Below are 15,192 nucleotides of genomic sequence, written 5' to 3' on the forward strand. Positions count from 1 at the left end.
TTATACAGCTATGATTCTTACGAAAGCCAGACTGTGTATGAAGCAAGAAATTATGACTGGTATCAAGAGTTTCTAAAACTTTTTCAACAATCTTGGACATCACAGTAACTGGAAGGATGCTTATCAACCTAAAATCTTTGAGTTCAGAAGGCTGGGTAATTTTAGAAATCGCTAAAAGAAAGAGAATAATCTCGGAAAGATAGTGTTTTAACAAAAAAATCCAACAGCTCCAATAGCTGTAACTTAATCAATGCATACTAATTTAAATTCAAATAAATCTATGTATTTTTCGTTCTTCATATAAAAGTTGAGGGTGGTAGAATCCGGAGCTTCGCACTTAAAAAGTGTCAAAAGTGCACAACGTCTCATATCTCCAAACTAGTCCAGAAATACCCCTTTCAAAAAATGACATACCATTAAATATTTAGTTCCCTTAATAAAATAACCCAAAATACTTAAAAAAAAAAAAAAGGAGAATAAAAATAAATAAAAAGTGTGTACAGTAGCATATCAGCCTCATGCAAGGGGGCGCTGGCGGGCGGCGGTCTAAGCAGGGCGACGTGCGCGTAACTAGGGGGTGGGGTGTCGGGGGGACAAATGCCCGAGAACTGCCCTTGGCTCCGTTGCAGGGTGCGCGCCGCGATCGCTTGGCTCGCCGCCGAGGCAGGCAGGTACGGATCGGCCTCGTTTACTTGTTGGTAGTCTTTTCTGAAATTTAAATACAAAATTATCTCTCTAAGATAACTTAAAAGTATAGTAAAAATAAAATTTGGCCTAATCTAACTGACTTAATCTTCTATTTATTTTTTAAAATTTTATTTGCTCACATACGCATTCAAATAAAAAACTAATTAATTTCTAATTGATACATAAAAGTATTAAAGTATCACCGTGAATCATCAAAATAATATAAAACAAAAACATTAATTTCGACTTACTTTTTCCTAATGTAAATCCAAGTATGCGAATCAACCCACACTAAAATGGTCATCATAAAGCCAGCCAAAACCGCGGACACCAACATCAAAGTCAAACCCAACAATCCGACATTACAAAAGGCCCTGACGCCACGTAAATAATGCGTGTAAAGTGTCCTACAGTCGACCAATGCCGTCAATTGGTTGGCAATTGTGTCCGACGTGTCTATTTCGTTTTTCAGCGAGTTAAATTTGATTTCTAGACCTGAAACCATGAATTCACATTATAAGATAATACATTTGAACTTTAGTTGTTTCTTACCTTTTAATGGAAATAATTCATAAGCAAGCGGTTTGAGCATACTAAGCTCAATTCGCATAAACTGCAAAGTAGTTTTCGCCTCGCGTAGTCTTTGCGTAAAAGGATTAGCCCGCGCCCTCTCGCAATTCAAATAATGGCGTAAGATATCTTTGGACAATTCAGTGCTGGCTTGGCTTTCGATGTATTTCTCTGGACCAGTGCAAAAATCTGCCATCGCCACACTACTTGCTAAAATTCATAATTATTATATTAAAAAACTAAAATGATTGGTTTAACTACCAACCCAAATAAAAACTGGATAATAAAAAGGAAGCGATCACCGCCAAGAGGCCACACACAGAAAAAGCGATGAGGGCGCAACGATTATGTCTGGCCACTCCGACCAGCAATATCACACACAAGACCAGCAAGACGCTTAGTAGTGCCATTGTGAACGGCCAACGAATCGCTTCGATTTTTTCACCCTTTTCGATACTTTCCATTATTTTGAAGTCCTGTAGTGGGTTCCTAAAAAAAGGGTTATTGAAATTCAATCATCAAGTCGTAATAATATCATGGATGTATATCAACTCAGCAGAATTCACTGGTTGATTCTTAAAGTGAGACTTTAGTTTGTCTCAACAAATACGGCAACTAGGTAAAACTACTAGTTCAAACTTAATAGTTCTATCGGATATTATAGTTGAAAATGCGTTTTTGAGTTATGTTCGATATATTTATTTTTCAGTTTTACTACTATTTTTGATATAGGGATCTACAGAAAATTTGTATAAAGTGTGTATAATCCAAATGGAACAAAATGGGGGTATTCTCGAAAAGTTTATTATTTTTACTTGAATATATAATTATTTTTACTTGAATATATTTTTTTAACAACAAAAAACTATACAGCGTGTGTCATCAATATTTTACAACTTTCTTATTTTAAATATGACACCCTATATAGTAATCAATTTTTGGATTCTTCAGAATATTCCTGACATATTTCATATACAATGTCCTATACCAATTTTCAACTATTTCAGAGATATTAAGGGTTTTCCGATTTATTGCAAAAACTCCCTCAATACTTATTTACTATTTCAGTTTTGATAATAGGAAAGTAAACATAAGTCTTTAAAACATTTTTACTGAAATGAGATTAAAATAAATAAATAAATAAATAAATTGTTCTTCACTTTGGTTTAAGACGCATGGCCTTGGAAATTATTGCCTGTCAGAAATAGTTATTAACTGCTTTTCAGAAGAATGGTTCATTTAATACAAACACAAAATAATAATTCTACAGATGATTGGTTATGGAGATAACAAAAGGACACAAACGTAAGTTGCTTACTTCTTTCATAAAAAAATTTCCTTCTTTATCCCGAGGGACGATTAGTAAAATAGAAAAGCGGTGTCAAGAACTTGGACATGTAAAACATATTAAAAAAAGCAGCTCCAAATGCAGTATGATGATACCAAATTGGATATTATCTTTGAGTTTGAGGAAAATCCACATACTTCTGCTAGAAAAGAAGCGCCAATGTTCGATGTATAAAAAATAAAATGCATCCCTCTAAATTAATACCAATTCAGGAACTCATGGAAGATGATTTTAATAGGGGAACGGATCTTTGTGAACAAATGATGGCAAAGTTAGATAACAATGAGATCCAATCAGAGCATGTCTCGTTTTCTGGTGAGTGCACCTTTAAACTTCATATAATCGACCAAATCGCCGCTATTGGTCTAAAGAAAATCCTCACTGGATCAGAAAACAACATACCCAATACTCTCAAAAGGTCAATATTTAAGCATGAATTGTTGGAGATCATATCATAGGTCCCTTGTTCACTGATATCATTTTAAATGGTGATATCCTCTTATTATACTTATATCCTTATCCATCAAGACCAAGTTTCAGCTAATATCATATGGTTTAAACAAGATGGATCACCACCCCATTACCAAATCAATGTCCGGCAGTACCTCAACCGAATATTTCCAAATCAGTGGATAGGGAGACGAGGACCGCTGAAATGGCCAGCACGTGCTCCTGACATCATTAGACTTCTTTTTCCACGTCAAAAATATTCTCTACAAAACTAAACCCCTAGACCTAGCTGACTTAAAAAGACGAATAACGGTTGCGATTAGTTCGGTCACGCCTGAGATCTTGAATAAAGTTAGGAGAAGTTTCTATTTAAGATTAGGATGTTGCCAGGATATTCGTGGCGAGCATATTGAACATCTCCTACATTGATATCAATGTTTTTTTTTGTTATTTGATTAAGAGATAAACAGTACCACTTAATAGTTTTTGAGTGTGTTGAAACGAATTTATGTAACCAAATAATTTTCTTTATTTTTGATGTTAATTGTTGCAAAAAATCAGAAAACCTTTAATATCTTCAAACAGTTGAAAATTGGTATAGCACATTTTAATCTAAATTTATAGCTAGTTCATTTATCTTAAAAGGAATTTTGTCCAAAAAGTACATTATCATTTACCATATCTACCTTCCTGATTGGGAATCAATAAATACAAATTTTCTGTCTTTTAATCCAGATTCTACTCTAGTTCATAATTGGTCCAGATTTCAGATTTTTCTTTTCGATTCTAGACTTCCAAATATCCAGCAAGGTCTCGACTCAAGACTTGAAATAAATCCAAAGAGTTTTTGTTTAAAAGCCCTTATTAGGAAAGTATCTCGAACTTCTTATACTTAATTTCATCATCAGTTATTTTAAATTAACAACTGGATCTACTGAAATAATACTACAACCTAATGTAGCATTTTTAGACTCATCTGATGACAACACTTTATTCGTTCACATTTTATATTCTTCTCTAAGCTCTAGTTGTCAGCTGTAGACTGCCTTTTATTTTAAAAACTTAAAAGTGACAATTGATTTTTCCTTACAAGGACCCATAAGGGATAAATATTTGTAAGAGTTTTAACACTTATAATCGTTTCCTAAGTCAACAAAGTATTTTCAACCTAATTTTACCAAAGTTGAACTGTTTTAGAGTCTTTAAATTAAAAACGTTGGCTAAACTTAATTATTATGATCACGTCACCTAATTATTTCCTACTTAAAATATACATAATTATTAAATAATATATAAACCAGGATATTTAATGACGTAACTAATGTCGTCAATTTGTATCGTTTAGAATAAATCAGACTTTATTAATTATTTATTAATTACTGTAATTAAGTATAACATATCAAAAATAAAACACTAAGCATATGAAATATAAATTAAATCCTTTATAAAAAACTATATTTTAAAATATAAGAAATTGATGAAGTGTAACAATTCAATTTTAGATGAAACATTAAGGAGTTTAACGTTTAATACATTCATTAACAACAGCACGATATCAATCAGCTTTACACCCTTTTTGCTAAACAATAAAACAGCGCCAAACTGGATTTTGCACTGGGCCACAACTGATAAAGTTGAATGTAAATGGGAATTTGGGGTATTTCGGAAAATAATGGAAATTGGAATGACACCATTTGATCTACCGCGCCAGAGGAGAGGATCGTATCACTTAAGCGCAGTTACAACGGCGGTTGGTAGGAAAATTAAATGTTGTGGTTTTTGTAAACCCGACTAAAATTTTAATAAAGTGAGAATGATAATGTTTTTCAGTGTCGATTGTGTTTTGTGAAAATCCAGTTATGAGCGAATAATTATTTATTTTAGTAAATACAGTCTGCAGCCAATAAATCGATTTACATAAATATTTGTAAATTTCCAAAAAGAACATTAATTTAATTACATTTCAAGATGTATATAAAAAGCAACAAAATACCCATTCCTTTATGAAAACTCCTTACCTGATTTCAATCGCAGCATTCACAGCATTAGTATTATTATCCTTTAATCTCTTTAAGTGCCCTTCTGCTACATTCATTATAGTTATGTTTTTTACAGTGGATTCATCAAAAATTGCCCTAAAAAGTAATTAAAATGTATTAATTTTGTACAATTAGATTTTATTAAATATATCTTTACCTAATAGACCTAAAATCAGCTTCAGCCCGATCGCGAAGCTGCCTTTCGATGGCTTCGGTTTGGTTTCGGATTTTTCGCACCAACCCGTCGATTTGTCTCGCTTGATTCAGCGTTTGGTCTATGCCGTTATGAAGATCATCATTACCGTATAGACCTAACCCAACCTAAAAAAAATATGATGATTTGTCTAATAACGAAGGCAAAACCTGAGAAATATCAAGTTTTTAAACTGCAAAATACGTTAAGTACCTAATAACGTGGGTCTTTAAACCTCAAATTGAAATGCTCTTTGTCTCATAAGTACATCAGGCAACTCATTACGGAAAACTGAAGCAGTATAAAAGCATTTAAAAAGTATTACTGAACGAGAAAATGAAAAATTACATGAGCAGTAAATTTAAATTAAGCATGAAATAATGCCGTACATTGTGTTTATGACAAACAATCTATTTTTATTTTGACATGCGGTTTTTGAATATATGGTAAAACGTAATTATTTCTTTTCGATATCGGGTGTAAAAATTCAACTTTTTTAAGCATTTGTGATTAAAATAGCTTACCGACGAAATTCTAGTAATGGCACAACTACTGCAATTTTTATAGTGATACACCTTGCTTTCGAAAAATAAAATAGGTGGTTTTCACGTTTTACTAGCAAACCTTAAGGTTATTTGAAAAAAGTATAAATATAAAAACTATAGATTTTTGTATCACTTATAATTTTCTTAAAAAGCATTTTCTTCTTAGGCAATTAATTTCTGCAAAAAAAATGTTTTTCATTAACCCTACCCTTACCCTCCCACCCACCCCACACAACTTACCCAGTAAGAAATTTTTTACAAAAATCATTGTTTTCCAAAATAATACGCATAAGTAACATCTTTTCGTTGTTATTATTTAATCTAATAATATGGTTTGTTTATTTAAATTTGATATAATTATATAGGTATATGTATATTAATAAATATTTAATATAAAAACAGTGCTATTAAATTAGATATTATGGACGGAAAATGGTGATTTTTCAAAAGAATTTCTTACTGGGCAAATGTTCGGGGTGGGTGCGGGTATAAGGGTTGTGTGAATGAAAAACAATGTTTTTGCAGAAAATATATATTCAAAATTTAATTTAATAACACTGTTTATTTCAACTTGATATAATTAATATATCAAGTTGAAATAAACTATATATATGTAAATATTTACTATAAAAATACCGTTATTAAATTGGATAATATGGACGAAAAACAGTGATTTTTTAGAAGTTTCATCAAATATTTCAGGTAGAGTAATAGAGTTTAAAAACTAGATATGTAAATCCCTTGTCAATTTTTTTTTTAAATGCCGAAATTTTCTCCCTTTAGTAAACAGAATCATATATGATATACGTATATTTTCCAGTTTTATAAATATACCTTGACCATATACGGTTAATAAATATACCAAAACCAAAAATTTACTTTAAAATCGTTGAATAAATATATATTTAACGGCAATAATATATGACGTTTTGGAATACCATCTAGACCGCAATAAAACCCTTGGAAGCATTAACAATTTTATCAAAACCCTCCGAGACCATATTACGTCTTAAACCAATATAACTGTTGCTTGTTACTGACATATGTAAATTATCATACAAAAAATCTAGAAACATCGGCAATCGTTTTCTATCAAATATAGGACTCCCTGGCATAAAAAAGGTGTTCCTAAATATCTTGTCACTGCTAAAGATTATTCTTTGGCTAATTTTATAACTCAAAGTTTATATAGACATGTGTCCAAAAGTGCCCATTTTTGAAGATACATCCTACATTAACTTTCATGTAAATTCGACTAAAAATCGATCAGGAATCCAATCTGTTTTCTGTGTGACGACAGATCAGATTCCTGGTGTAATCGGGATTATGATCATTGAAAATTGATTCTAATGTCTTTGAAAAATTGAAATCAACATTACTTACCGCTGCACAACACAAAACAGACATAATCGCCAGGGTAACCTTTAATGCCGATATCGATTTGGCAGCCCTAGGTTTCCTATCGCAACATCTAGTGAGGAGGTAGAGTAGTAAAATAAATAGGGTCAAAATCAGCCATGCTGCTGGACCCGATGCCAAAATACCCAAGCTCTGAAATAAAAAAAAGGAAACTAATTAAAATATTATCCTAATATTAATTAGGCAGAAGCCTTATCGCTAATTAATTACTGTAAAACTCTTTATATATTCAAGCATTTAAAAATCTCTATTATTTAAATAAGCTTTTTCTTTTTAAAGTTCTTAGAAACTTTCAGAACTCTGTGCTGAACTACTTCGCAAACGGCATGGAAAAGAGCGACCAGATTATGTAAATTATCTTTTAAAACAACTTCAGTTCTGCGGAAAATATGACAAAGAATATTGAAATACGAGAATTTATTTTAGTCGCAGTTTTATAGGAAATTTAAAACTGCATCATGCATCAGTAACACTATTTTAATGATTCAAAAGATGCAAACAAAAATCACTCCTTTATAAACTTTTAAAAAATTACTTTTGACGAGCTTTTGAAGTATATAAAACGTAACAAAATGTTCCAAATTGACTTGCATCATATATTATGTCGTTTCGCAATTTGGGTTTTGAAGTTATATTTCCCTTGTAAATGCGGAATTGTTTTAACTTTCGTGATCGAGATCATGACTCTTTAGTGTATTATGACTTAGTTCTCAAGCTTGATAGTTAAATAGACAAAAGCCAATAATAACAATTGTTTAATAACAAAGTTCAGACAGAATAGCAGAGTTCCACTGGTTTTGGACGTGTTTTTTTACAGTTCGGTCAAGTTTAATGGTTTTTTCTTATGAAGTTTAAAGTCAATTTCATCTCTCATGTTCTATATCGGGTTAAGACTCGGAATTACGTGAATGTTATTTGCAACAAACCAATCTTTTATTAATTTGCAGGTATGTTTAGGCTTATTATCATGCTGAAATGTCCATCTTAAACTCATGTTATCCTTGGCAAATGGTAACCTTAATTTCACCTCCTCCATGCTTCACAGTAGCTCTTGTATAATTGGGATTGAAACGTTCGTCGATCGATCGCCTCATCCAAGAAATTCCATCAGATTTAAAAAGTTTAAAATGACTTTCATGGGAAAATAGTACCGTTTTCTATTTTTGAAAAGACCAATTCACATGTTCTCTAGCAAAGCGAAGTCTAGACGCTCTATTTTTTAGATATAAAGGGCTGTTTAGCAAACTTCCTTCCATATAAACCAACGTCTCTTAGTCTTCGTGTTATGGTACTTACAGACAGAGACACTCAGAAGCAATTTTTCTGTCAACAGTTTTGCGTCTCCTGCCAGTCTTAGGACTGCTTCTAAAGTATTTCTTCTGTTAACATTAGAAATAGCCCTTGATACTATTGATTTTTTTTGTTTTTCTCCTTGCCTAAACTTTTTTAAGATTTTTTGTTTTATTTGTATGGATAAATGAATACCTCTTGGCATTTTGTATCTGATAAGAACTATAGCTGAACTGAACTGATCAAAATCTAATTTCAAATGGACTTAAAAAATAGTTACTTTACTTATGAACCATCAGCAAAAAATGTGTAAGATTATGGATGTGGGTGTTTATGCTAAGGAATGCATAGCCAAGACCAAATATAAATGTTTTATAGTAAAATTTTTTACTTGCTGCTTTTAACTTTTACAAAATTTGATTTTTAATTTTGTCGCTCTACATATGAAGGATAATGTATATATGAAAGGCATAGATTTTTTCATTTAGCAAAAAAAGTTACTACCTCTCAAAACCATGAAAGGACCACGCTACAGTACTCTTCAACTTAGAATACTGTGCTCGCATAGTGAAAATTGATTCATTCAAAGAAGGTAAGATCAGTTGGCAGAAACAGGATATAGATAGAAAAGTCTGGACTCCATAAAAGACTTCTAAAGAATAATTCAAGGATCCTCAGTCTCAAATAACATTGCCTAGATATACTACAATGGTGATGTGGTTACAAAAATTCAGAAATACAGCCACTCAAATGAATTAAGGAAAAAGTAAATTAATGGGTATCAATACCTTAAACGAGTCACCATAAATGAACTGACTATAATATAGATAGATATACAAATACGTCTCCTTTTCAGTCATATATGAATTATATTATATCTTGCTGAGTGTTTTATAATTGGCAGTAATTACTCCACAAGTTTGAAATAATAAATCCATCATCAAAAGGTAAATTCGTATATCCTCAGTTGTGAAATAACTGAACCTCAGTTGTGGTATTTTTCTATTCTCTGAAACATATTGATAAAATTCTAACGCATACAGAACAAAACATTAACGGCCAATTAACAATGCATCTAAAACAAAAAAAATTAGCCTTGTCAGATACAGCAACAATGTAATCATGACCAAAAATTAAGGTAAGCGGAACTTAAAAAAAATAGCGAGATAAATTTAATTATGAGTAAACGTATAAAAAAACTAAAGTTGTGTGGTTCTAAAATTTTGAAAACAATCTAAATTTTCAACCAGTTTACTTTAAAGACAAAATACGGGATGTAGGAAGGCTTTATTATTTTAACTATTGATATGCAAAAGAAAGAAAATACTCCTGCAACTTCTGCTTATATTCTTCATATCCCGCACGAAGTAGGAACTAATATATTCAAATATGTAGGAATTTAGCTCCAAAGCTTTAAAGATAATAGGAAGTCTCTTACAACATAAGATAAACAAAAAATTAAGACAATGGAGCTGAGTGAATTTGGTTTTGTTAAAACTTATTAACTTTTTAAATCTTTGGCGCTATCTTATATAAAAATATCGAAAAACTTGTAATACTTTGATTTAATAGTTTTAACTAATCTAGGCAAATGCTCTTAACAAACTCGATAGTTCTAGGCTATCAAATATCCCACAGTGTCTAAAAGTAGTGCACTAAGACATTCCTAATTTGTAACCTCCATCTCAAACCTTTAGAAATTATGTGAAAAGGCAGACGTGAAAAATTAATTCCGAATGAAACGTCCTAAGTGGCACGGTATGAATGTAAGAAGGAAAAAATAAATAAATAAAAATCGAGCGAGGTGTTAGGGCCTGTATATTCTTTATCCCTGCTTAGTATGCGCACCTCGTATTCTCCAGCGAACACCACAAAATAACAAAAGACCTGTGGAGCGCGTTCTTCCTGTCGGCACTCGTTGAGATAACCAGAAAAAAAAGAGCATTGAGATCTCACTTTTGTTATTGGCGTGGATTTAGAAATAAATTCTTTAGTATAAACCATAATCAATCTTTGACAAATGACGTCTTTTTAATAGTTTATGCATATATTGAATCGTGTTAGTCACCTTTTAAAGATTAATTTTTTAACTAAATGTCTATACATGTAGGAGTGTTATATATATACAACGGTTTTTCAGTCGTACAAAGGTTTTAGGTTTGCTCAAAAATAATAATAATTTAATAAAAAAAAATTACACTCGAGCATTCAGGTTTTCCAATTTGAATTGAATCGAAAGCAAAAAAACGTTAAATTAAATAATAAAAAAATCATTTTTTTTAACTTTACTTTAACCCCGAAGTTTACTTACCACCCACTCATGGGTTATTATTTATTGGTTGTTATAATATTACCCTTGTGTAAGTTTATCATCTTTAAAAAGCAAAAAAAAAACATGATAACCTTTATGTTTGTTGTTTTAACCCTCAAAAGAACAAGTTGTAAATTATTATGTTAGGTCAGAAGCAAGGTTAACAGTTTTATTTGTTCATAATATATAAATTAAACAGTAAAATTGGATATCGAATTATGGCAATTCTATTAAATGGTTCATGAATCAATTATCAAAAATAGTTCTGGATAATTTTTTTTCTAAATTTAAGTTAAGCGTAATTGCAGTTATTATGGTATACTTCAAAAAAAGTATGTTATAGCCGGCTTATATTAATTCTCTAATATCTGTAAGTTTTTTTATTTTGAGGCCATGAGGATGACCTAATTTAAATGAAAATGTCACAAAATGTCAAAAAGTGTACTATATACAATTTAAAAAAAAATATAAATTAAAAGAGTATCATAAATATAGCATAATAAATAAGAGTCAAATAGATTTTTTTATTATCCCATTAAAAAAAAACAAAAGTATACAATAAAGAAATAAAGTTAAACAACAGAACAAACAACAGATGATAAATTGGGAACTAACAGATAGAAGAAAGTAAAATATAAACAAATAAAAGGCTTTTTGTACTATTTTTCAAGAAATACTTTCTCTATAATTTTTTTTTTAATTATAAAAATACAAATCGACACACGTAATTAAATAAAACCAAAAAAAAGGACAGTTTATAATTACTCTATATAACAAACTGTCTTAACATAAACTACTATGGTACTGTTTAAGAAATTTCCAAAAATTTAAATTTGCCTTGGCCCACTTCCTTTACTAAAACTAAACCAGGATTCCTTTAATCAATAGAGTAAAAAGGCTCCTTTAATTTTCAATCTATTTCCAATTTGGCAACTTTTTTTTAATTAACTTTATCAGCATCCGGATCGCGTCTAGGCAGAACCGACAAGAAGATCCTCCTGCGGAAAATTTATTGGAAACGTTCAAGAGGACAAGTTTTATTGCGCTTCTTACCCTTTAAGATCCCAGACCGAGTGGTTTTCATCCGACGGATTTCCTAGGCGATTAAATTCGAATGATTTTTCTTAGGACAAAAATATATGTTGGTATGCAGTTTTCTCTAGAGGGTTCGTTTTCTGCGAAATTTGTATGCTTACGAGGCGATTTACCAAATGGTTGAGGATTTATCACAGTTTTTCCAAGAAATGTATACTGGGTCATAAAATAGCAAATGAGGACAAAATGGAAATAATATTTGTACGTATATGAAATATTTTAGATCATATCTAATGAAGTTTCCCTGCATATGTTATAACTACTGAGCATAGTTATATTTTACAAATTGACGAGTACAGTATTTTGTCAAAATTTAAATGGCGTAAAACTATATTCAGTAATAGATTCAATTGGTAACCATCAGAGAATAAAAGGTCTTTGAAGTATATACTTTAAAAAGATGAAACTAATACTAACAGCCAAGGATATATCAGTTGTTCTCCGGTATTTGGGAATCATCTCGTTCGTCGCCTAGACCCGAAGGTGCGAGAAGGATAGAGCGAGCGGCAGACACACCTCGTGACCTCTCGGGACACACATAGAAAGTTACTGAATGTTCCAGGATAGTGATGTAGCAAATATAAAAGGAGCCCTCGCCGCTAGGAGTTTAAATTCAATCGAACAAAATAGTAGGAAATAAACACAGTGTAAATGAATGTTTCTAGTGGTCTTAAGTCTCTTTAGTGTGCACCTGTATAAAAAATACAATACAATTTTTGTCATATTTGCAATTCCATACTTGATAGAAGACTATAACCAGGTCCAGGGACAAAAAAGTGAGATTCCACAAAGTCCATTCATTCTTCTTTTATAATTTAAACTTTTCACTTTTGGTCCAGAAACTACGAAAAACTAAAAAAAAATTTTAATCACTAATATAGGGCTTCCTCAGACCTACTGTGTGTTGGTTGGGGCCTTAGTACTTAACCTTGTAGTGAATCACCATCTGAGTAATGGCTTTAACTAGGCAAGTCACTCAAGAAGTTCTCAACAGCTTCAAACCTAGATCAGGATATTGAAAGTCTTTAAATATTTCGAAGAACGAGTATTACCAGCAATGGGGTTTATGAAGTTCCAGTTCTAGGACCCATACTCATTTTCAAGAAGTGACTCTTCATGAACAGATTGTTTCTCAAGGAAACAGGCTTTTTACCATAGTATTTTTGAAGTTCTTTATATCCACACCTATTCTACATCACATATAAGACATATTCCCTAGCTCTTATAAGGTAGTCAAAATATCAGCAAACCAGTAAGAATAAAAGGTCAGAGTCATAAGACCACCCACTTGTATAGGCCAATCACTTATGAAAAATCAAATATCTTTTGATGCAAAGTCAGTTTGGTTTTCACACCAGCTCAACCAATGTGTTGGCTATTAAAAATATCTAAGTTGTCTGTAAAAGCCTGGAAATTGAATATTTAACATATGATGCATCGTTTTTTATCTATCCATTCTATTTTGTCTTATCTTCTTGTACTGATTCTAACTGAGATTATTTATTTTGGCTTTATCTAGATTTCTTTCTTAATTGATCCATAATATCAGAAGAGCCAAGGATGAACTTCAATGAAATGATGTCTTTTTTTTTTTAAACAATAGAGCAAAGAGGAGTAGTCTTACTCTGACTGGTGTTGTTCAACTAAACCCATAGAATTGTGCAATTATTATAAGTGAAACTGTAAGTTTTAGTTAACTGGTAGATTTATAATAATAAGCTTTTACATTTAATTTACCTCCAAATAAACCGGCGAATTCAAGTCAAAAGTATTATCCACCTCCCGGAAAGAAGCGTTGACGTGGGGCAACCAGTGAAGCCATTCAGCGAGTCTCGGGGGACGGTAAGTATCATCGGCACGGGCGCCCATGGCGTAAGGGCGGCCGACTGGAAGGGCGGCGGAGCGACGCTCGGCCCGCGCCTTTTATACCATAGTCGCTGCTGTCTTATGAACTGTTTTGTTTATGAGTTGTAGGGTGTGATGAGGAGCGTATGAATGGATTTTGCTATCTGGAAAAAAATAAACGGGGGTTTTTAAGAGTAGAAAATCGTAGTCACAAAAAAAAATAAAAACACAAACTCATAGACAAAGGGGTGTGTATTAAGTTGATTACACGTGTTTCACTCTCTATCAGGGCATCAAAAGATACAAAAGTAAGGTAAACAATCATAAATGCCAGCCTAATCAAATAAACAGAGTGACAATTTAAAAACTTCATACTGAAAACAAAAATGCAGAAAACAATGTCTATAGAACAAAGGGGGAATAAAAACAAGCATATTATCTCACCTTTACCTTCAACCCGTTGCACAGGGTGCTATATACTCTAAGATCTTAAATAGAAAGGGTTGTCCAGCAATACATCATTTTGAAGCTCTTGAAAAATGCTTTCCCACAATACCATAGAAAACCATATTTCAGAAAATTCTTCTCTGTTTATCAAGGAAAACTATAAATAAAAACACTATTTTAATATTTTTATTATTATTTAATTAAATTTTGAAAATCATCTTCATTACTTTCAAATCCTTCACGTATATTTAAAAATGTTTCTCTGGATACAGCATGGCATTCCGAACTATTCTATGCTGGACTTGTTCTAGTAACTCAGGTTGCGTTTTCAAAAACCGCAGATTTTAGGTGACAAATAGAAGTCAAAAGGTGTTAGGTCCAGTGATCTAGGGGGCCATTCAATAGGACCTTTTCTTCCAATCCACTGGTTAGGATATGATCATCCAACAATTGCTTGAATTCCTGCACTATTCGATGGGCCTCTGTAGCATTTCAGCATACATGTCGCCATTTAAATTTCTCAGTTGATTTCTCTTTTTATTTATTACTTCAAATCTGGCTACTAGTTGGCGAACATACTCCAGGCTTACATTTTGACCTGGATGCCTTTCATTAAAATGTTTAGTTGTCCTTAAGAAACATTTATCCTGGAACCTATAAATGAAAATAATGTCTATATGTTCACCTATGCTGTACACCATTGTTAAAGATAAGAAATGCTGCTTTTAAACTGAACCAAAAGTCAACTTACTAGTCTTAAAATAGTAATACTAGGACAAGTTAGTTTTAAAGTTAATTCTGTGATAATTAAATGCTTAATATAGAACTTAGAATTCTTAAGAGTAATAAAATAATAAAAAAAATTCAAAAATGTGTTCTCTGAAATATGGCATAAATCATTGGAAACCATTTTTCAAGAGAGTCAAGATGATGTTTTACTGGAGTCTTTTCTA

General features: G+C 31.8%; 1 protein-coding gene across 2 annotated transcripts in view; it reads right to left on the reverse strand.

Annotated features, from left to right (window-relative positions):
• The window catches only part of LOC126737143 (protein tweety), a 145,355-nt gene that overhangs the window by 10,717 nt on the left and 119,446 nt on the right, over positions 1-15,192 (reverse strand). For both annotated transcript variants that reach the window (XM_050441891.1, XM_050441890.1), the window contains 8 exons: positions 13,685-13,956; positions 7,216-7,383; positions 5,252-5,415; positions 5,074-5,190; positions 1,523-1,746; positions 1,240-1,467; positions 939-1,182; positions 502-708 (listed from right to left, as the gene is read on the reverse strand). In XM_050441891.1, the coding sequence (XP_050297848.1) occupies positions 502-708; positions 939-1,182; positions 1,240-1,467; positions 1,523-1,746; positions 5,074-5,190; positions 5,252-5,415; positions 7,216-7,383; positions 13,685-13,816 (1,484 nt within the window). In that variant the 5' untranslated portion in view covers positions 13,817-13,956. The remainder of the gene's footprint in view (positions 1-501; positions 709-938; positions 1,183-1,239; positions 1,468-1,522; positions 1,747-5,073; positions 5,191-5,251; positions 5,416-7,215; positions 7,384-13,684; positions 13,957-15,192) is intronic.

Source organism: Anthonomus grandis, chromosome 6 (assembly GCF_022605725.1).
Source record: "Anthonomus grandis grandis chromosome 6, icAntGran1.3, whole genome shotgun sequence".
NCBI lineage: Eukaryota > Metazoa > Arthropoda > Insecta > Coleoptera > Curculionidae > Anthonomus > Anthonomus grandis.